At 38.9% G+C, this 24,027-nt stretch overlaps 1 protein-coding gene across 1 annotated transcript in view; it reads right to left on the bottom strand.

Moving 5' to 3' along the window:
* Positions 1-1,942: 1,942 nt before the first annotated feature.
* The window catches only part of nup107 (nucleoporin 107), a 46,119-nt gene continuing 24,034 nt past the window's right edge, over positions 1,943-24,027 (bottom strand). Inside the window, exons 11-28 of the mRNA XM_033038279.1 lie at positions 23,657-23,732; positions 20,863-20,976; positions 20,674-20,764; positions 20,516-20,592; positions 19,056-19,115; positions 18,799-18,941; positions 18,626-18,674; positions 14,988-15,057; positions 14,756-14,874; positions 14,212-14,250; positions 13,849-13,999; positions 9,673-9,785; positions 9,164-9,266; positions 7,180-7,340; positions 6,656-6,781; positions 6,454-6,567; positions 5,063-5,230; positions 1,943-2,304 (exon numbers count right to left, since the gene is read on the bottom strand). Of these exons, the coding sequence (XP_032894170.1) occupies positions 2,197-2,304; positions 5,063-5,230; positions 6,454-6,567; positions 6,656-6,781; positions 7,180-7,340; positions 9,164-9,266; positions 9,673-9,785; positions 13,849-13,999; positions 14,212-14,250; positions 14,756-14,874; positions 14,988-15,057; positions 18,626-18,674; positions 18,799-18,941; positions 19,056-19,115; positions 20,516-20,592; positions 20,674-20,764; positions 20,863-20,976; positions 23,657-23,732 (1,882 nt within the window). The 3' untranslated portion in view covers positions 1,943-2,196. The remainder of the gene's footprint in view (positions 2,305-5,062; positions 5,231-6,453; positions 6,568-6,655; positions 6,782-7,179; positions 7,341-9,163; positions 9,267-9,672; positions 9,786-13,848; positions 14,000-14,211; positions 14,251-14,755; positions 14,875-14,987; positions 15,058-18,625; positions 18,675-18,798; positions 18,942-19,055; positions 19,116-20,515; positions 20,593-20,673; positions 20,765-20,862; positions 20,977-23,656; positions 23,733-24,027) is intronic.

The following is a 24,027-nucleotide window of genomic DNA, read 5'->3' as shown; positions in this document are numbered from 1 at the left end:
GGGGAAACTCAGCGGGTGCAGCAGCATCTATGGAGCGAAGGAAATAGGCGACGTTTCGGGCCGAAACCCTTCTTCAGACCCTTCTTCAAGGTGTAGACTGGGTTCGTTTCACCAAAAACTTGCATTCAATTCGCCAAAGCCTGGTTGCTAATCATTTTAACTACCCATTCCTGTACTGACCTTTCTGTCTTGGGCCTCCTTCATAGTCAGAGTGAGACCACATGCACCCTGGAGGAACAATGGTGGAGGCCCAGGAGAGAAAGGCCAGTATGGAAATAAGAAGGGTAGTTGAAATATTTCGCATTCAGGAGATCTCATAAGCCTCAGCAGACCTAAAGTAAGTGTTCAGCAAAATGGTCGCAAGTCTACATCTGGTCTTGCCGATATATAGGAGCCCACATCAGGAGATTGCAGTAGCTAAGGTTAAGAGGAGGTACATGTGAATCTCCGTCACACCTAAAAGGACTGTCAGGGTCCCGTCTGGAGTAAAGGGATGAGGTATAAGCACAGGTGTTACATCTCCTGCGGTTGCTGGGGAAAGTGCCGGAGGAAGCAGTGGTTTGAGTGGGAAGGGATTAGTGAACCAAGGACTTGCGGAGGGAGAAGTAAGGCAGAAAGGGTTGGAGATGGGAAGATGTGATTAGTGGTGGAATCCCTTAGGAGTTGGTGGAAATGTTGGAGTATAATGGGTTGGATGCGGAGGTTGGTGGGGTGAAAAAAGAGGACCAGGGGAACATTGTCCTTGTTACGTCTGGGGGGGGAGGAGGAGCGGAACTACCGGACACAAAGGAGACACATGTGGGCTCCATCTATGATAGAAGGGAGGAACCCACGTTCCCTGAAAAATGAGGATATCTTGGATGGATTACCTCATCTTGGGAACAGATGCAGCAGAGACGAAGAAATTGAATTGAATTGAGAGTAGGGAATAGCATCTTTGCAAGAGGGAAAAACTGTAGTCCAGATTAGGTTTGTAATAAGTGTGCATCAATAGTCCCTCTGCTGTGATGGAGACAGAGATCAAGAAAGAGATTTGAGGGCAGGGCGGAAGTTAGTGGTGAAGTTAATAAAGTACACAAGTTCTGCACGGGTGGAGGAGCCCTAATCTAGACGTTGATGTAGTGGAGAAAGAGCTGAGGGATAGGGCCGGTGTAGAGTGCAGGGCACGGGAGAACTGTTGTGAGAAGCAGTGGATGGTACTTGAAAGCGTCGTGCGGTTCCATTCTACTAGTGGACATGGCGAGTGGCACAGCGCCGCTGACCGGGGTTCAATCCTGACTACAGGTGCTATCTGTACAGAGTATGAACGTTCTCCCTGTACATGCTCCAGTTTCTCCCCACATCCCAAAGATGGATAGATTTGTGAGTTAATTGGTTTCTGTAAAATTATAAATTGTCCCTAGTGTGTAGGATAATGCTAGTGAAAAGGGTGATCACTGGAGGGCAGAGACCCGGTGGGCTGAAGTTTCCATGCTGTATATCTAGTCTACTCTGAGAGTATGCTCTTAAGAGATTCTAACCACAACATGCTAATTGTATGATTGAAAAATACAAGATCAGCCTTTTGTTCGACCAATCCATGGGATAACACTCCTAAATTATTTGTAAGGAAGATTTTGAGATGTTAAGTGATCTGGGAATGAATTCTAGTTGTTACCTGAATGTAGCAGTGAAGCTCAGATTTATTTTAGATCCTGCATTGGTACAGAATCTGAGAACACACCTACTGATTAGAGTGAGGAATGTAGGGCAAAAGTTTAAGGTAAATTACTTTAATTAATAGGCTTTTACCTAATTGCATTAATAAATATTAACATTTAATTTCTTATTCAATTTCATTTGTTTGAATTGAATCCAGTAACTAATTAACTATAGTGTTCAACAAATAGGACGATCTATAGAATGCACATAATATTTTTTAAAGTACATAAATCAAAATGGCTAAACACAAAATATTTCCACTTTATTGATTTATAATTACAAACCAGAACCAGTGCATTTTAGTAAAATGCTAAAAGATTTTTACAAAAGTGTAAATAAATCCAATGTTGGCCATTTCCAGTTAAACAAAGTTCAACTTTAAATGGAGAAGCAAGGGTGGTGGATGAGAAATTGTGAAATCTGAACAGAAATTGGCAAATTTTGGATTCCTATTTTAAAGGAATCGTATCTTCTCACAGCAATTTCAGATATCCTCTAGGACTGTAATTCATATCCGAGAGGTCCGAGATTCTGATCCAACAGCATGAGTGATGACTCTCTCAACAATCGCAAAAACTTAGCCATTTCCTCCTTAGCAAACACCTGTTGTAAGGAAATACAAATTACATCAACATTACAGAAGAACTTTACTCAATATTTAATTATCAATTAGATGGATCTGGCTGACATTTCTGATTGGGAACACAGGCATGTAGTTACTGAAACGTGTAAGCAGTCCAAGATTTCCAGGCTTACACTGGCCCTATCCCCGAACTCTATCTCCATTACATTGATGACGACTGCATCGGTGCTACCTCCTGCACCCATGCAGAGCTCATGGGCTTCATCAATTTCACCATCAATTTTCATCCTGCACTCAAATTTACTTGGACCATCTCTGACACCTCCCTCCACTTTCTTAATCTCAGTCTCCATCACAAGAAATGGACTATTAACTGACATCTATTACAAACCCACTAACTCCCACAACTATCTCGACTACACTTCTTCTCACCCTGCTTCCTGCAGACTCTATCCCCTACTCCCAGTTCCTCCGTCCACACCACATATGCGCCCAAGATGAGGTGTTCCATACTAGAACATCCGAGATATCCTCATTCTTTAGGGAATGGGGGTTCCCCTCTCACATCATAGATGAGGCCCTCACTTGTGTCTCCTCGGTACCCCACAGCTCTGCCCTTAGTCTCCCTCCCCTAGTCGCAACAGAGACAGAGTCCCCCTAGTCCTTACCTTCCACCACATCAGCCGTCGCATACAACACATAATCCTCTGAAATTTCCACCAACAACGGGATTCCACCACTAGCCACATTTTCCCATCTCCACCCCTTTCCGCAGAAACCATTCCCTCCGCAACTCCCTGGTTAACTCATCCCTTCCCACCCAAACCATCCCTCCCCAGGTACCTTCCCCTGCAACCGCAGAAGATGCAACACCTGTCGCTACATCTCCTCCCTCGACTCTGTCCAGGGATCCCGACAGTCCTTTCAGGTTAGGCAGAGGTTCACTTGCACCTCCTCCAACCTCATCTACTGTATCCGTTATTCAAGATGTGGAGTCTTATACATCGGCGAGACCAAACGCAGACTGGGCGATTGTTTCGCGGAACCCAACCTGATCTCCCAATTGCCGGACACTTTAATTCTCTTTCCCATTCCTACAGACTTTCAGACTTCAGTCTGAAGAAGGGTCTCGACCCGAAACATCACCCATTCCTTCTCTCCAGAGATGCTGCCTGTCCCACTGAGTTACTCCAGCATTTTATGTCGACCTACACAGACCTTTCTGTCCTCGGTCTCCTCCATTGTCAGAGTAAGGCTAAACGCACCTCGTAACAGCATCTCGTATTACACTTGGGCTGCTTACAGCCCAGTGGTATGAATATTGATTTCTCTCACTTTAGGTAGCCCCGGAATTCCCTCTCTCTCTATCCGTCCCCCACCCAAGTCGCACTAGCTTTTCATTTTCACCCCACTAACAGCTTACAATGGCCTGTTTCCTTTATCATCGTTACTTTTTTGCATATCTTTAATTCATTGTTCTTTATCTCTCCACATCACCGTCTATATCTTTTGTCTCCTTTATCCCTAACCAGTCTGAAGAAGGGGCTCGACACGAAACGTCATTCTTTCCTTTTATCCTGTCCCGCTGAGTTACTCCAGCTTTTTGTTGTGTCCATCCTAGATTTCTGTAGTTGGCCTAAAGCAGCCAGCGAAGCTCAGTCTTACTTTAGATCCTGAACTGTCACAGAATCTAAGAACACATCCATTGATTCCAGGAGAGATTGTAGGGCAAAGATTTAAGGGGCCAGAGGAGAAGGTAAATCACTTCAATTAGCCTTATTGTATTAGTAAATATTAACATCCAATTCTTTTTAGCAAATTTCAATATTTAATTGACTGGATGTCCAACACAATATTTATTTTTTTACAGCTGACAAAGCGTCACCCACAGCCTTGCTAGCAGTTATAGCTGGAAGGAGCTTTCTGTGATTGGCATTCTCACTGCATCACACATGACCCTATACATGCTGAGTGCAAGCAGGGTCTGGGACATGAAGTGCACAGAGAATGAGATAGTTGGCACTGGGAGGGCGCAAATGCAGGCATGGGTAGGTGCGACCTACTGTACCTACCATCAAACTGTGCAGCTCCTCCCCATCTGTTGTGGGGTAGACTGACTCCCCCCCCCCCCCCCCCCCCCAATCTTTGCACATCCCCAATCCTGGACTTTACACTGGTCACTTTAATTTCATGTTTTGTGTATCTTGTTGTGTTTTACGGCTGTTGGTGGACCAATTCACCTCCTGGGATAGGTTCTATTGTACGGTATTGTGTGTGGTGGGGGTGGGGTGGGAAAGAGACTAAGGATAGTGGTGGGAAGGCTAGTGAGGTTTGCCAGTTCAGGAAAATCCAGCCAAATAAAATTATTATGAAAACATGTTTTTGATATTCGTCTCCCTTACCAGAAGAACCTACCATGGCATATCCTTTAAAAGTGACAGATTACTTATATATTACACGATTATGTTTTACCTTTTTAGCAGAAACGTTGCACTCATTAAAACAGCATGTCATTGCAATAATCATTCTTTTAATATTGGGTGAAATATATCAAGGAGATTTTAAGACTTCTAAACCCAATTTAATACGGGTCCTGGGAAGGTAAATTTAATCTATTAACAGAGAACCTTTTATGTTGATTGGAATAATGTTTTCAAAAATATCACGATTAGCTGTCAGATGTACAAAGTCTATTTCTCAAGTGAATCGTGCTTTACTAAATTACCAATAGCTGACTAGATCAAAGATTTTAAATGGATCTCAAATCTGCTTGCTTACTTGATAAATTTTGTGTTGTTCGGATGAAATCACATCAGCCAGCTTTAAACATTGTTGGTATTGCTTAGTGCTGTGCAACACAGTATGAAGCAGGAAGCACATGGCTGGTAGGCAGAGCTGACGTAACAATTTCAACTGGTGCTTGCGCTCGACATCTTCTTCACCATTCTGGATCATAAGAATTATCGGTTAACTATAGGAATTTTGTTAACATTGCTGTAGACAAAATATACATCACTTATAAGGTGAAATTAAGCTAATTAACTGCAACATTTTCAAAGCCTGTTATCATAGTAAATTAATAAAACTAAAAACACAAACAAACAATGGATCAACTTGCAGTTTATTTAACGTCTTGCAACAAAATACTTTCAGGAGCCAATTGTGAAGTTTTTAGGAAATTGTAATTTTACATTGCGATGGCCAATGCATTAAAATGTTAAAAATATTTTATATGAAAATACTGCTTTTACTAAATTTTCTTTCTGGATATATTTTGGATGACAGCTCTTCAACAATGGCCTCCTCAAACCTGTTACGCCATCTAACAGGCTTTATTTGTTATACGAGTTGGAATTTCATGAACCTAATGAGTCTGCTGCACTTATTACTACTCCACCGATTTGAGCCAAGGATTGGACTAGACTGAAATTCAAATAGTCAAAACAAAATATTGGAAATACACAGGTCCGGCAGCATTTATGGGGGAGGTGATGGTAAGAGATGGCACGATTCAAGGGTTTATCTTTCATCGGAACTAAGGAAACTTAGAAATCAAATATGTTACAAATTAAAGGGAAAGGCAAGCATTGGAGTGAACAACAGGTATGTCTGGTACAGAGCAGACCAAGAGAGACCAATTATGTGAGCTGAGGGGGATGCAAGCATATTAATTGCAGCTGGGGAAAACGGCAATTTGATTTGAAGGGATGGCTTGTTATGATTAGATGGGTCTCATGTCAGGTTGTCAGGAACTGATATAAATGTATAGGAAGGAACAGCAGATGCTGGTTTAAACCGAAGAGAGACACAAAAAGCTGGAGTAACTCAGGCAGCATCTCTGAAGAGAAGGAATGGGTGACATTTCAGGTTAAGACCCTACTTCAGACCAGCATTTTGGGTCTAAGAACTGAAATAGATGTGTGTAGATTGGCCAAAAGAATGGTCATCCATGACCAGAGGAGCCGTGGGTGACAATTACTGGGGAATGACAATGACTACAATGAACTTAAATAATTCCATGACAAAAAAATAATGAAAGACCTTCAACAATGAACTCAAATAATTCCTTGATGAAAAAATATTGAAAAACCTTCAACAACGAACTCAAATTATTTCTTGTCAAAAAAAGTATTGAAAGAAATTCAACAATTAATATATTTTATTTTTACCTCTCTTATGTCAACCAACCATCCTCCATTTACAAAAAGTAAGACATTATAGATATTTTCTTTTACATCATTGGTCAGTTCTTCTAAGTTGTCACTCCATCTTTTATAATCAATCTATTGAGGGATTTAAAAAAATCATTGGAGAAACACAAATGGAAAAAATAAAACGGCAACAGCTAAAATGTTTACGTATATTTTTAACCTGGAACTTTTTCTGCTTGTGCTCATGAGCCACCGTCTCTGTGAAACTTGCATTTTCAGTAAGAGTGGGTTCTGGTGGTGCAGATTGCATCACTTTAAACCACTCATTAAATTTTTCGTGTGCTTCCTGGAAGAGAGCATAATTTATAAAATTACAATGGCAAGGTGCAGAAAAGCGAGAATACTAAGAAATCATACAATGCAAAAAACACATTTGCACAGTAAAATTTGACAGTATGTTTTCACAAGATTACTCCAGCTTAAATAATTTAAAAAAAATAAAAAATTAAGTTATTGGATAAATTAGAAAAATATATAAATAAGGGTGAAAAACTCCAAGTTATGTTTACACCACTTGGCTGAAATTAATTGTCTATATGAATTCTGTTAACGGTCAGCCATCCGTTCAGGGTTATATGGATAACTCTCCATTCACCAACAATTAAACTTGCTAGTCTTATTTCTGTTCTGCATTACTTATGGATATGATTTCACCGCGAGGAATGCAGCATTTTGGAATCGTACCAGATAAGCCCTTATACACAAGTGTTCCCGGACAGCATTTTCATCCTCTGCTGGAGGCATGGATTCCATTCCATAATCATCCCAGTTTGCATACACCTCAGCTATAGAATCCTGTGGGATTTTGCTGAACACTTCTTTAGCTGCTTCATATTTCTTAGAAGCTAGAAAACAAAATTACACTTCTTATATAATAGACTACACTCACCCATTACATGGTTATATTTGGTTATATTTTATTACAAATTTATCTTTTGGAATGTCACAAATAAAAATTAATAAATACCAGGTGCTGGAAATCTGAAATAAAAACAGAAAATGCTTGAAACACTCAGCAGTTAAAAAAAGTTAACGTTTCAGATCTGGGACCCTTCAAGAGAACGAACTTGAGACGTTAATTCTTTCCCTTTCCACAGAAGCTGCATGCCTTGCTGTTTTCTTATCTTTTTGGAATATCATTGGAAGTCTCTGGCACAGAAGGCAGTGGAGGCCAATTTTTCATTTTTCGATGGTTTCAAGAGAGAGTTAAATTTAGCTCTTAAGGCCAAAGGAATCAAGGGATATGGGGAAAAAGCAGGAAATGGGTACTGATTTTAGATGATCAGCCATGATCATATTGAATTGCTCAAAGGGCTGAATGGCCTACTGCACTTATTTTTTCTATGTTTCTATTTTGATGATGCTTTTATGTTTTTAATTCCAAATATTAAATGTCACATGGAAAAGCTCTTCAGTTGCCAAAATAAATACATACAATATTTATTTAATAATATCAGAAACACTGAGAATTACCAGAAACAAATTTGAGAAATTCCAAACTAAATCCAAGTTACAAAACATATATCCTTAGAACTCTAACAACCTAAAATTAAAATTGTGTGAAAAATAAATGATTGCGAATTGTATCTATAATAAAGCATAGAAGGCATGACAAAAATAGGGCTGAACAGGTGCAATTATGGTAAACTGTTGGCATTGTTTTACGTCTAGGGACACAAAATTCCACAAAGTACAATGCATAAAAACACACTAAAATAGACACAAAATGCTGGAATCTCAGAAGCATCTCTGCAGAGAAGGAATGGGTGATGTTTCGGCTTGAGATCCTTCTTCAGACTGAGAGTCAGGGGAGAGGGAGGCTAGAGATACGTGGATGGGGAAGGCAAGAACAGGGTACTGATTGGGGATGATCAGCCATGGTCACATTGAATGGCGGTGCTGGCTCGAAGGGCCGAATGGCCTACTCCTGCACCTATTTGTCTATTGTCTATAAGGTGTGAAAACGACAGATCAAAGAAATGTAGAATGTATCATTGTTAGGTGAGAGGAAGAAAAAACACGCTAGGTGTTTGTCATTATCTATAACACGCTCAAGCCAGCAGAATTGAATAGGATTTCACAGCAGTGAAAAAAACCATGGAGCTCCCAACGTCACTTCAATGAAGTCAGTAAGTTGTATACTGATGTTCACAACCTATGTCTGAAGATTTGATTATTTCTAGGTTCACACCATCCATTATACAATGAACTACAAGAGAAAGGCCTTCAACATTGGAGATTAAAAAAAACATTCCATCCCAAACTAACATTCAAGCAAGCATAATGGAATGCCTCCATTGACATGATGCTATGGTGTGCAATTGCCAGTGTGCAATATGGTGTGCAATATGCTCTTGATAATACAAGTGAAAATAAACCAGGTATTAAGTTAATGTTCTGATACTGATCACCAACATTAAAACACCAGCCTTCTTTATGGATGTCTACACAGTACGAGCTTGCCATAGCTCACTTCAGACATTTCAGAGGCAGTTTAGAATCTAGAAAATGGACACTGCACAGCTTAATTCCAAGGCAAGAAAATCTACATAAACATTAATCATAAATCAGTGATTACTGAGATTTACACATCTACTTTTAATTTATGACAAAATAAACATTAAAAAGTTGTTTTTAAAACATGCATGCAGTAAGAAAGCCAACATACCCAAGAATTTTCTCATGATCGCATTGCTTTGTATTAGTGCTTCTGCCCTTTGCGAAGGATCAAACATCAACCACTCAATTACATTAATTTTCAATTGATCTTCCTGTAAAAGTCATAAGTTATTACCTGACACAGACAGCAAAATTTTAAATTAGTGACTTTACTGTTCTAGTTTTTTCTCTTAATATTTATTTGTATTAATCGACACAAGTTTCAAGCATGGACTTCATGTAACTTGAAGTTTCAAGCCTTGAACTGATTATAAGCAAAGGTTTAGAATCTCCGTTGGACAAAATCGAATTCTAATGCAGCCATAGATTAGACTGCGGACAAATTTCTTCTGCTCAGTAACTTTGGAGAGTTATTAATGAATCACAAAATATTGGTCCATTCTTGCCTCAAATATTTTGCTAAAATTGGATTGAAAGAATGCCAATGGCTCAAAATAAAATGTATTTGTTTACTAAATGCCATTTGTCAAGCATATTTTAATGGAAAATAACACTCACTTTTGTCGTAGCAGTGTCCAGAGATGGTGATAGATCATGGTGAGTAAAGTCCTTGGCATCCCTTTTCCTGATATTTTCCACGACAGACTTTGTCACAGCTGCTACATCAAGACCTGTGTAATAATTTTGACAAAATATCGCAATAAGTATTCATACAAAAATATATTCACTGAGAAGTTAGCATTTAAAGCCTTTCAAACCACATAATACTAGTAGATTATAATATGTTATACGTAATTCGAAATGTTATCTATTCAGCATGTGATATGCTTTCAAAAGCATTGGCATCCAATGGTATTGGTTTAGCAAGATCATGAAACCTAAGGAATTGAGGCACGTGAGTTGTGAACAGAAACAAACTACCAAAGAGGTAATGCTGGCAGGTTAAAGCATTTTAAGGAAGATAAATCTCCACGGCCTGACTATGTGTATCCTTATTGACCCGTGGAAAGCTAGTAAGGAGATTGTGGAGGTATTCCCATCGTCGTTAGTCACAGGAGATGTTCCAGAAGGCTGGAGGATGGTTAATATACTGTAAAAGGGAAGCAAGGACAAGCCAGGGAACTGCATGCCACTGAGCCTGACGTCAGTGGTGGGTTTGTTGACGGCAGATATTCTTTTGGACTAGGTCTACGAGCATTTGGATAGGCACGGACTGTTTTGGGCGAGTCAGCATGGCTTTGTAGGTGGAAAATAGTCTCACAAATCTAAGAGTATTTTTTGAAGAAGTCATCTGGAAGACTGGATGTTGTCTATATGGATTTTAGCAATGTCTTTGACAAAGACCCGCATAATAGTCTAGTCTGAAAGGCTAGCGCATGTGGAATTCAAGGTGAGCTAGCCATTTGGATTCACAAAAGACTTGGAGCAAGTGGTCAATGAGTAGATGTGGAGTGTTGTTTTTCCTGATTGAAGGCCGTGCCCAGTGGAATTTCGTAGGGGTCAGTGCTGAGTCTACTGTTGTTTGTCATCTACATTAACTATTTGGATGACAATATAGTTAACATTGTTGGTAAATTTACAGATACACTAAAATTGGTGGTATTGTGGATAGTAAGAAAGGATATTTAAGTTTATAATAGGATCTAGATAAACTGGAAAATGTCCAAGGATTAACAAGTATGAGGTAGGTATGTTACAATACTTACCTTCAGCGGCGCTGCAATTCTGCCACTGGCCATGTGCGCGATTTTGGCGCCTTTGAAGGGGGGGGGGGGGGGGGTGGGGTTAAAACGCGTTGTTTTCCTACCTTGTCCTGGATTATATTTGCTTGGAGTGCAAGCTTTTGCTGAAGAATCGTTCCAACGAGCGTTTTTTTTTTAAATCGCCCGACAATTTCAGCGCTAGAGTCATTTTAAAATCAGCTTCTAAAGCCGTCAACGCCGACAACAGGGACGGATTTCAGGTACGGGACAGGTAAACGAAAGCCGTTTATTTTATGTATAAAAGTGGTCCTTAAGATGCATTTAGTTTACATTTTAAGTTGCGAAACGGTGATTTAGTCCCCATCCGAACCGGTAGTATTTTTCCTGCCGATATGGGTCTAAATTCACCGCAAACCGCAACGTTCCAATTGATCGCGTTCCAGAAAAACCCACTCGCAAGATGATTTAAATGGCCATTAATTTACGGGTATTAAACATTAAATTCCTTCCATTTCTCCTATAATTCCATGACAATGAGATTTAAAAATTATGTTATATTGTTAATTCTTGTGTGAATGTTATTTAGACACTTAGGCTATTTAAAAATGATAATCTATTCTTAAGAAATTGATAGATGTTTAGATCTAGTAATTGAATTTTGTAATTAGCTACAATTAGGTAACTAACTAATTATAAGCTTTAATTTCAAGTCATCTAAGTAAGATTGTTTCATATTTGTTTCAGAATGCTTCAATCTATAATAACTGAAAATGTATTTCAGTTCTCTTAATTTTTAAGAAAGTTATGGCCATTTGACTGTCCTCGATCACAGCTTTTGTGTTTAGTCAATGGAAAAGCAATAGGGAACAAGATGCTAATTTCCGAGTATGAAAATGGCCATAACTTTTTTAATACTGAAGATATGAAAGTGAATTAGGTGTCAAATTAAACTTCTTTTTACGTTTTATCTGATGGGATAAATTACAGACTTGATTTTTAAAATCTCAAAATTTTGTAACATTGCTATATGAGGGATTTAACTCTGAGAAGTATGAGGCATAGCACTTTGATATGTTAAACCAGGGCAGGACTTACACAGTAAATGGTAGAGTCCAGGAGCTTGTTGAAGAAGTGGTGAGTCAGGTGGACAATGTGGCGAAGGCCTTTGGAACGCTTGCCTTAATCGGGAAGGGTATGTAGTATAAAGATCGGGATATCATGATGCACCTGCACAGTCACTTGCAATAGTGTGTGCAGTTCTGGTCGCACAGCTGCAGCAAGGATGTCATTAATTTGGAAAAAGTGCAAAATAAATTCACCAGGATGTTACCCTCGATTTCAGATTTCAGTTACAGGGAGGGATTGGATTAACTGGGACTGGTCCCTTTGGAACATAGGAGACAGAGGGGTAACTATATTGAGGTGCACAAGATCATGAGAGGTATGGATAAAGTGAATGCCGACAGCCTTTTCCCCCAGGGTTGAGAATTCTAAAACTAGAGGGCACAGGGTGAAAGTGAGAGGGGAAAGATTTGAGTGGGACCTTATTTGTGGGCAATATTTTCATTCATGTTACTTTTTGAAAGATATTTGGATAGGAAGGGTTTAGTTGGTTATGACCCGATTGCTTGCAAATGGGACTAGACAGATGTGTCGACTTGATCTACATAGCTGAAGGCCTATTTCCATGCTGTATATTCTATGACTCTTTATCTCTTTCATTTGAGCTATTGCCCATTCTTAGTCATGTGTGTGATCAAAAAAAGAAAAATTGTGGAATACATCAATTAATATTACATTACTAAAACTCTCATCTTGTTGGTATGTTATTCAGGGATGCCCTGAACTACGCCAAAACTGTACATGATAGCACTGCAATTTTTGCACCACCTTACTCACAAATGTCTTGTGGTGTGTTTAAAAAAAAAACACAAGTTTCATTCAAATTGATGTTATATTTTACAAGTTATTCACATTTTTAACTTTACAAAATCCTACTTTGAGAAATATTTCTTCCATCTGCACTGGCAGTTACAGCTATGACATCACAATGGGATTGTAGCCCTGCCCGCTACAATGTTGCAATCGCAGGACACTGTGTCTTGCCAGCTCTAGCGAGTGCAATTGCATTTTTTTTAAATTTTAAAATGAGGTAGGGTGAATAAGGGGAAATGAGCCACCCCTGCACAATTGGGGTCTATGGGTGAGTGGTGGAATATTGCGTTGGGGGAACGGGTAGCGTTGGGGGAACGGGTGCGTGGTCGAACATTGTGTTGGGGGACCAGGCCTCCCATGGGGGCTATGGGTGAGTGGTCGAATATTGCCTTGGGGGAACGGGTTGTGTTGGGTCCAGGCCTTCCGTGCGACCCACTTGGTCTAGTCGCTTCTAATTCTGAAAGCATTACAGGTATATTGTTTTGTACAGTATATATGATTCATATTTTTTTCAAAGTTTATCAAGTGGATTTTTTGTTATGCTGACAATGTTTGTTTAGGGTCAGAGGTCAAATATGATTGGTCATGTGTGACCTCACAGGGAAATATTTTTTTTCATAACTCAGCTTTATCTTACAAACTGAATTTTAAAAAGCTAGAATGTTCATATCTTCAGCAGACATGCATTATAGTTCTGTAGGTAGGAAAATAGCAATGAATAAGGTTAATCTCTTACAATAATTTTTCAATGTATTACTTTCTGTGATGACATCTGGTCACGTATGTTACATTTTGGTTCACTTTTGGAGAATTTAGAATCAGCCTTTTTTATGACATACTTGTCACAAAAGTTTTGATATTTCTCTACATCTCAATGGATTCTCAAAGGATTTTACATCTAAAACTCACTTTTCTGCCTTTCATCTCAGGACAGCCCTAATTAATTAGAGATTCATCCTGAGAATATATGAGTAACCAGACGAAGCAATGAAGTCTATTTAATTGAGCCTGAACAGAAGTTACTTTTAGCAATTTTTAATGCAATTTAATCAAAACATTTATGTCACAGCAATTATATATTACAATGTTTCCTTACCAGCCTCTCTTGCAAGGTCTAGACAACGTTTCCTTTGTTCCGTCTCTGTGACGGTCTCCAAAAATGCTGAATATTGAGCTATACCCAATTGCTGCGGTAAATGTCTTACATAAAATGCTATCAAGTCTATGTACTTCATTCCAATTAGGAACTGCAAAGGAAAATATTTTTTTAAGTGATTTTTAATGTTTGTATTCTTGCAATAGACAAGAACTTATTTCTATCATATACGGGAGCACATGAAGTTATATTATCAGGAAAGCCGAAAATAATTTGTTAAATTATGCATAATAAACACATCAACAGTCATCCAATGTGTAGCATACTCAAAAGTGGTGCTTGGAAAGAAATTAATTATCTCACCTCAATATAGCTTTTTAGAATGCCCATACAAACATCCTCCTGAAAATAATGAAATAATTAAAGTAAGATAATTTAATATTTAACTAAGATGATCTGCATGAATTTAACTTGTTTATACAACAAAACAAATTAATTCACTTTATTTAATTTTATCAAGTATAAAAGCTTGAACGGAAAGCAAGGATAAAGAATACGCAGAGAGGGAAAGAGAACCCTGAATATCGCTCAGGTTTGCTCCAGTATAAAAAAAATATTTGTATTTACGAACAAAATGGCATTAGCTCCTTCGTTCTCAAGTAGCAGAAATGGATGTTACAAAAAAAATGGTGATGCATGTAAAATATATTTCAAAAAGCATTTCTTCAGGAAGGAGAGTTCAATAATTAATCGAGAAAATTAGATCTTAAATGAAATCCAAGTTTGCTGAATTTAAAATTCAAAGGAACTGAAATTTTAATTTCTGATTTCACATTAAATTTCAATTTCCTTTGCATTAAGAGACTTCTCAAACATTGCAATATTAAATTGTGTTTAACAAGTGTACCTTTGTTGGTATGCCAAGATTCCATAAGAACAACACGAGATGAGTCATGAAACGTAGGAGATGAGGAGGAAGCTGTAACTTACACTTTGTAAGCCAATCCCGAAATTCATCCATCAGGCCTATTATTAACAAACAAAGGACAATTACAAAAAACTATACAATTTAGGTGATAGATGTCAAATCTCACACTTTATTTTGACACAATTCACATTTATTTTTCAAAAATACTCACCATCGATATCTCCCAAGATTATGTATTTCTGAATGATGTGATAATGAGCTTTATTCTCCTCTAAGACTTGCTACAAATAAAGAAATTAGTTCAATATTCACAAATTTGTGAGCAATTTTTTGGTACCAACATTTTATGCACACTAATAATGCACACAAAAATAAAAATTTTGGTACCAACATTTTATGCACACTAAACATAATCCAACTCCTGACACCAATCTCCTTTTTATGAATGGATTCATTTTTGACATTGGGCATTTGCACACTATAGGGCAAAATCTTTAAACCATTTAGAAAAATGAAGAATTTGGAAATCAATATTTACTTTAAATATATTTTCCTTGATCTCTGGGAAAAATCAAAGATTTTGGGATAACTGCAGAATTGACTGGAAACATTTTTGCAATGTACCAGCCTAAACACAAATAGCTGAATGGTCTATTATGTGTCTTTGTTTCTAATCTGCAATATTAGCAACCATTTTGATTTCAAGGAAAAGCCTGGCAGTAAGCCTAACATCTGTGGTAGGCAAGTTACTGGAGAGGATTTTGAGATAAAATATATATGCATTTTAAGACAAAGGCTGATTGTTTTGTACCTGGCTGATAGTGACTTACAAATTTGATTACGTTTCTTAGAATAAATAATGAAGAAGGTTGACAGGGGCAAGGCCAGACATTATCTGCATGGACTTCAGCAAAGCCTTTGATAATGTTCCATTTGGTAGGCTGCTATGGAAGGTTAGATTGCATGGGATCCAGGGAGAACTAGCTACCTGCATACACTATTGGCTTCATGGAAGGAAGCAGAGGTTGGTAGTCGAAGATTGTGTTTAAGATAGCAGACATGTGGCTACCGTTTGCTCATTGCTGTTTATATTGATGATTTAGATGAGAATGTACAAGGCATGATTAGTAAGTTTGTTGATGACACTGATACAGGTAGTGTTGTAGACTCTGAATATCCTTATCAAAAATTACAACAAGATCTTGATCAACTGGGCTAGTGGGCTGAGGAATGGCAATGGAGCTTAATGCAGATAAGTAAGAGATGCTGCATTTTCAGTGCAGCCATGGCAGCAGCCAGGGCAGAGCATTTAGAGATTGAGAGTGCAGGCACATAGTTCCCTAGAAGTAGATATGACAGTAAAGACAGCTTTTGGTTCATTGACCTTCATCATTCAGGGTATTGAGTACAGAAGTTGGGACATACTGTCACAGTTGTATAAAATAATGGCGAGGCCACATTTGGAGTACTGGGTTCAGTTTTGATCATCTTACTACAGGAAGAATGTCATTAAACATGAAAGAGTACAGAGAAGATTTACGAAAATATTGCAAGGACTCTAGGGCCTGAATTACAAGGAGTGATTGGGCAAGCTCGGACTTTATTCCTTGGAATGCAAGAGACTGAAGGGTGATCTTATATAGCTGTAAAAAAACCATGAGGGGAATAGATTCGGTGAATGTCTTTTACTTATGGTAAAGTCTTTTATTTATGGTAAAGGAATCAAGAACCAGACATAGGTGAAGATGTCAAGGGAAATATTTAATAGGAACCTGAGGAGCAACTTTTCCACTCAGAGGCCGCTAGGTATATGGAACGAGTTGCCAAAGGAGGACGTTGAGGTAGGTATTACAACTGTATTTAAAAGAATCTTGGACTGATAGATGGATAGGAAAGATTTGGAGGGATATGGGTCAAATGCAGGCAGATGGGACTAGCTCAGATGGCATCTTGGTCGGCATGGATGATGTGGGCTGAAGGGACTGTTTCCATGCTGTATGACTATCTAAATTTCACAAGGTTTTGAACCTATTGAATTAAAAGATGGATCTTCAGAAATATTTATGGTTACATTTTGTTCCTAATATTATTTAACCAGAATATCAAAACGTTGTCATGTACATTTCTAGGGTGTCCAGATAACATTCAGCATTCTCCACACTTCCTCTTCTGCAATTCTCTTTGGTTATTTTTAGTTCTAAAGGATTGAAATAAGTTTTATTTAACTGTTTCCCCTTTTGATGGGCCTACACCTTTGATCAGGAAGAACCAAAACCCATGGCCCTCATCAAATTTATAAGACTCGGTTACTATTCACTTTAGGTCAGATTTTTAATATGCGTCAGAAGACTAGTTCTAAAATTGATATGGAAACATCTATTGTCAATAAACCACATACAAATACAACTATATTTTCTCAAAGGAGTACACTCAGAGCCCCAGCTGATCAAAGGCAGTAAAAAATGAACTAAAAAAAATAATTCAATAAAACCTCGTTTTACGGACCATGGTTATTACCAATTGTCTGCTATAATCGAATACGGTATTTTCAATACATGGAGCTCAAACAAAGGACTGCAATTGCTGGTTAATACGCAAAAGAACACAAAGTGCTGGAGTTACTCTGCAGGTCAGACACCATCCATGGAGAACATGGATAGGTGACATCGGGACCTTTCTTCAGACTATTTAGTCTGCTGAGTTACTCCAGTACTTTGTGTCATTGCATCTTAAACAGTTAGCACGGCTGTCGTTGCGGTTCATGTTGTAGCCCATGGGGATGGCACTTTCTTCAGGCTGCCGTATACAAAGATACCGTGGGGCTCCCTCCCTCCCACCTGCTGCTTTTTCTTCTTGTCAGCCCGTTGTTTTAACCACTCCGGGCTGGACTGCGACCTCAGAAAGGTTTGCAAGGATACATGCCAAACATGGGCAAATGGTGCTAATTTAGATGGGGCATATTAGTTGACATGGACAAATATGGCCGAAGAGCCTGTTTCCATGCTGTATGACTCTATGACAACATAATGCAGTCCCAACAAGTCAAATCAAAACTTCTTTCCAATTAAATTCAAAATTCAAACTCATCTACGAATCCTTATGAACTATGTTCTACTCTATTTTTACAAGCTCAAGTTTCACATCCTCTAGATCGCAATTTACAACTGAAATCCTATAGTAATCCTCAAATATCACCATTCCTTTCTCTTTCATTGAAAACCTCTAGAAATTGTGCCATAATTTAACGAGGCCATGGCTGATCTGTAGCCCAATTTAATATCCCACAATATTCAGAGTTAACAAAAATCTGTGTCAGATTTAAAATTAACATTGCTTTTTCCAGGAAGAGTTCAAAACCTCTATCACCCTTTATGCCCCAGAAGTGTTTCCAAATATAATTCCTGAAAGGCAAGTCTCTAATTTTTTGGATGGTGCTCCTTTGACCTAAAATTACCATTGTTTTTTTTTTTTTACACAATTTCCCTAATATTTACTATTCCCCTTCACATCTCAAAAAATCCAAAAATACAAACCTAATTTTTGTAAACCCTCTCAATTTAATGAGAGCTGAGGACCCACTCCTTTAAAATATATGTTGCATTCCTTCCGCTACAAGTACTACACCACTGATAGTACTGTCAGCCCTTTGTCCATCTTTGGTGCAATTAAATTATTTCTTTTCCTAGACCAATGTCTTGGAATCTTGCTCCATTTTCTTGCTCCATTAGGTGACTTGGGTCACCATTTTATATAAAGACATTTAGAAAAGACAGGCTTATTCAATAGCATAAAACATTATTAATTAAAAAATAGAATTTAAGAACACACATGCCTTATGTTTTGTCTTACCCTTTTGTCTGTTGCTTGCATTTCTTCAAATATTGCCTCTGGTGTCCAACTGAAAATGTACAAGGCAAGGTTTGTAATGAATAATGTAATGTAATCAAGAATACTGAGTGAAACCTGAAATATAATTGCCTATTTTGTGATGTTTAGTAAAAAAATTTGAAGTTTATACGTACTTCGCCTCTATGTATTCTTTAGGTAACTCTTCAAATTCACTCATAGGACTCAATGAGCGGATTTCTTGTTCCACAAGAGTGTCTACCATGACCCTGAAGTATGCCCAAACGCAGTCTTCCCAAGTATCACATACTGAAATGAGCTAAAATTGATGACAAAATGTACTGTGAAACTGTAGCAATTCAAGATTTCTGCATTTTCTGTATGGTTTTGTTTAGAGATCTGGAAAAGGAAGAGATTGCTTTGAATATATTACCTGTTTTAGGTTTCCACTTAGAGCAGCATAGATTGCTCGTTCATATCGGTTAAACTGTTCCTAGAAATTCAAATAATTCATGGTTATTCAACATTATAATATTTACAAAGCTCTGAACACCAAAGAGACTGCAGATGCAGGAATCATGAACAAGAAACAGAATGCTAGAAGAACTTAGTGGGTTAAGCAGCAGATGTGGAGACTAAGATCTATGTTGAGCAAATTGAGATCTTGCAACAGACTTGAGCTAGAAAATAGAACAACACAGCACAGGAACAAGGCCCACCGACCTAAAATGCCAGTGCCGAACATGATGGCAAGACCAACTGTTATTTGCAATGAATGGTGGGATATGCATACAATCCGTATCCCTCCATTCCTTGCATATCCATGTCCATGTGCAATCTAAAATTCTCTCAAATACCACCATTGTATCTGCCTCCACCATCACCCACACCAGCACGCATCATCTTCTGCGTAAAAAAAAAACATGCCGCACACATCTCTCTTAAAATTTGCCCCTCTCAAGGTTCTGAATGTCTATCCTATCTATTCCTCTCATAATTCTATATATTACTATCAGGTCTCCCCTCAACATTGGGCATTTCAGAAAAAAACAATCCACATCAATCCAACCTCTAACCTCTCCCTGTAGCTAAGAACCCCTAATCCATGCAGCATTCGAGGAAACAACTTTTGCACCTTCTTCAAACCGTCCACTTCCTTCATGCATAAGGGCTCCAGAACTACATGCATTACTCCAAATGTGGCCTAACCAAAGTCCCATAAAGCTGCAACATGGCTTCCTGTCTTTTATACTTTATCTACTCTATCTACTTATGTTGCTGCTTTCAGGGAGCTATGGCCATGGAGCCCAAAATACCTTTGAATATCACTTCTGTTGAGGGTCTTGCCATAAATTTTATATTTTCACCATAGATTCGATCTGTCAAAGCGCTCACACTTTCTTGGATTAAATTTCACCTGCCATTTCTCCGTTCATTTCTATAGCTTATCCATACGCTGCTGCACAACTTTGGCAGCCTTCCTCAGTCTGCGACCCCAGCAATCTTGGTCTAATCTGAAAAATCAATAACCAACCCACCCATGTTTACATCCGTGTCATTTATAATTATACAACACAAGCGACAGAGACCCCAGCGCGAAACCCCTTGAAGCTCAACTGGTCACAAACCTCCATCTGAATATGGTCCTTCCACACCGAACCGTCTGTCTTCTATCAGTAAGCAAGTTATATATCCATATGACCAAGTCACTGTTATTTAGTCTACCATGGGGTCTTTATCCAAGTTCTTCTAGCATTCTTTCCAAGATTCAAAATTACAAAGAAAGACCATAAAACTTGAATTTCAATGTAAAAAATAGCCTGGACTCCAAATTATCTACAACATTGCTCAATCAGCGCATTTATAAGATTTAAAACGACATGTGTAGCTTACATCTTCTGCCATCCTCCAACAACAAGCCTTCCAAACACTTCTGTATGGATTTCCTTCTACACTTTCAAGCGTTGATCCTGAAATCAAACAGCAATTCAAACAATAATCTGAAGCCATCAGAATAGCTAAGAGATTAAACATTTTAGAATTATCCTCACCGCCATTAAGGTTTGGATCGTGATACAGTTTCCACCCTTCGAGCGTTGCAGCTCTCCAAGCCTGACCACAACGTTCACAGAGTCGCTGAGCCTGGTAAGTGTTACATTATAAATTATTACATAGTTATTATACAACCAAACGAGGAATTTTGCATCGGGCCTGTCAAAATGAGATCAAAACAGCTGTACCTTATCTGTCATTCCAGCTCGGATGAGAGCAAAGAGATATTTCATAAATCTGGCATCATCTTCCCTATCCAAGTCAGCAAGAGGCATTTTCTGTCTTATAGGAGCATCTGGATCCTTGGAGAAAACATAAAAGTTTGGTCAGAATTTTGTTTTTGTGCACTTATCACATTTCAGTTTAGTTTAAGCTTAGAGATACAGTGCGGAAACAGGCCTTTCTGTCCACTGAGTAGTGATCACCCATACACTAGTTCTATCAGACACTCTAGGGGCAATTTACTGAAGCAAACAAACAAGCACGTCTTTTGAATGTGGGAGGTAACTGGTGAAACCTGAAGAAAATCCATGCGGTCCCAGGGAGAACATACAAACTCCGTACAGACAGCACCCGCAGTCAGGATCGAACCCGGGTTTCTGACACCGTAAGGCAACAACTTTGCCGCAACGCCCCTGGCTGTCCTTATGTGAACCAGATTAGCTGAAGTAGAAGCACAAAATACAACAGATGCTGGAAGTTTAAAATAAAATAGAAACTCAAATCAAGTGAGACAAAACCTTCCGATTAAAAGTTATCACAATAGGTTAATGGGCCTGTCCCACTTAGACGATGTTTTAGGCGACTGCTGGCGACTAGGCTATCGCCACATGGTCGCCGGGGTGTCGCCTGTATGGTCGTGAGTAGTCTCCTCAGTCGCCAAAAGAGTCGTAGCGTCTTTCTGGTCGCAGCTGGATTTTCAACACGGTGAAAATTTTTCAGACAGTCGGCGATAGTGGGCTTGACGCCAATGAGAGTAACTTGACTTCTCCTGACGTAGGTGTCGCCAGGTTAACGTAGGTTGTCGCCAGGTGACGTAGGTTGTTGCCGGTGCTGACTTCGTTTTTTATTTTGTGAAAGTAATGATTCTATTTCAAATTTTATGTCGAAGGGGGGTCCAATCACCGGTTTTTCAGTGACCTGCTACGACTATGACATTCGCCGGCAGTCGCCTAAAAATGACTGTCCTCTTCCACATATGCTGCCTGACCTGCTTAATGTGTCCAGTATATTTTTGTTTTATTTTAGTTAAAATAGAGATCATGTGCATTAATGTACACCTCAATTCACTAGCTCACCTAAAACAAAAATGATCTTAAAGCCATTGAAAAATCTTGATCAGCTCACCAAATAAGTTCCCTATGGGGAAAACTGATTTTTATTCCAAGCAACCAAGTGGATCGGAACTAACTGGTCCAAACAGAAAGTGTCTGCCTCACTCTCCTGAAGCATGCCACATCAGTGGCTTGAGTACAGTAGGGACTCCATCCATTGCTGTGGAAGCCCAGTAATTTGAGACACAGAGCTGATCAAGGTCCATAACCAACTTTGCAATCTGTGGAAGTTGAGCTTTTAAATAACTTCAAAAAGTATTAATAATAACCAAAATCATTGCAGAAACAAATTGAAATTACCTAAAAATATACACAACAAAATGTTTAAATAAAATTTAAAGGGAGATTTGCTTTATTATCCATTGGCATTCAGTTATCATAAATTCTATACGGTTACGGATGACTGACAATTGGAACACCTACGTCAGGTGCTATTCATTCTCCACAGCTCAGCCTTCAACACCACAATACCAAATAAGTTCATCCCTAAACTTCTGGACCCGAATCTTGGGGCCTCCACCTGCAACTTGCATCTGGATATTTGTCTGGCAGACCTCAGTCAGTTAGAATTGGTCACAAAATTTCCTCCGCCCTCAACTTCAACACTGGTGCCCTTCATTGTTGAGTGTTCAGTCCCATGCCCTATTTCCTGTGCACCCGTGATAATAACCTAGCCCATCACGTCAGCAAGACAAAAGAGTTGATTGTTGACGTAACTTAAAAGGATAGGGGTGGGGGGGCATGGTGAACACAATCCTGTCATCATCAATTGACTTGCTTGTAGCAGAGATGGTTGAGTTTCGAGTTCCTAGGCATCAATATCATTAACAACTTAAGATACAGACACAAAAAAAGCTCAGCGGGACAGGCAGCATCTCTGGGGAAGGGTCTCGAAACGAAACGTCACCCATTCCTTCTCTCCAGAGATGCTCTCTGTCCCACTGAGTTACTCCAGTTTTTTGTATCTATCTTCAGTTTAAACCAGCATCTATAGTTCCTTCTTACTCAGTAACAACCTAACCTGGTACAAGATACCGCATCAGCATTTTTATTTTCATAGATGTCTGAGTTTCAGCATGTCCACAAGGACTCCCTTGAACTGCAGATGCGAGAGATTGTATCTGACGGAATGCATCTCAGCCTCATACGGCAACTGCTCTGCTCTTGGCTCCCTGAACCTGCAGAAAGTGGTGAACACAGCCCAGTACATGATGGGTCCATTATTTTCTTCCATTCAGTCCGTCTTCACAGGACGTTGCACAAGGAAGGTTGAAAGCATCCTCAACAATGCTTGCCACACCGGCCACTCTCTTTTATTTCTTCCACCTTCAATTCTGCACCTTTTTTGCACTTTTCATTGTATTTTCTTTTGTATTTATAATTTTTTTGCTCTGAGCTTCGTGTGAACAAGGAATTTCGTTGCACTTTCATGTATATGATAATAAATAAATCTAATCTAGCCTAATCATGCACCTTGCACGGGCCTGACAGCAAATTCCCCAGCAAAAATGCTAGGAAATGCCAGCATGGATCAGTTCCAGTATTCCAAAAGTTTGGGATTTCTGCAGTTGTTCCAGCCAATTTAATGTAAAAAAGGGCAAGCCCTGACCCCATGAACCAATATGAGGAAAATCAGAACAAAACCTACCAGCTCAGTCACAAGTTGCCTTGAAAATCCAGAGATTCCAGATCTTTGTTGTTTCAACACATGCAGTGTATTTTCCCTACAAGATTAAAATAACATTTACAAAACCGAATTAACAAATTGTTCTCTACATTTATCTCCTTAATGGTTATTATATCTACACTACCATCTGTTGATTGGAGACTAGCCCGCTGATGTTATTTCCTAACCAGTAACGAGGATAATGATCTCTAAGGTAATTAACACCAACTAACTGTCCCCCACCCCCAAAGTCTGCAGATGGATATTTGATCAACTATTTTATCAGCTTAAAAAACAGCAGTTGGAATCTACCTTGAATAATAAAAGGCATATATTTAAATAACATATATATC

The sequence above is a fragment of the Amblyraja radiata genome, chromosome 19 (genome assembly GCF_010909765.2).
Source record: "Amblyraja radiata isolate CabotCenter1 chromosome 19, sAmbRad1.1.pri, whole genome shotgun sequence".
Classification (NCBI taxonomy): Eukaryota; Metazoa; Chordata; class Chondrichthyes; order Rajiformes; family Rajidae; genus Amblyraja; species Amblyraja radiata.
The sequence above is the reverse complement of the archived record's forward strand: the minus strand, read 5'-3'. Positions and strand labels throughout refer to the sequence as shown.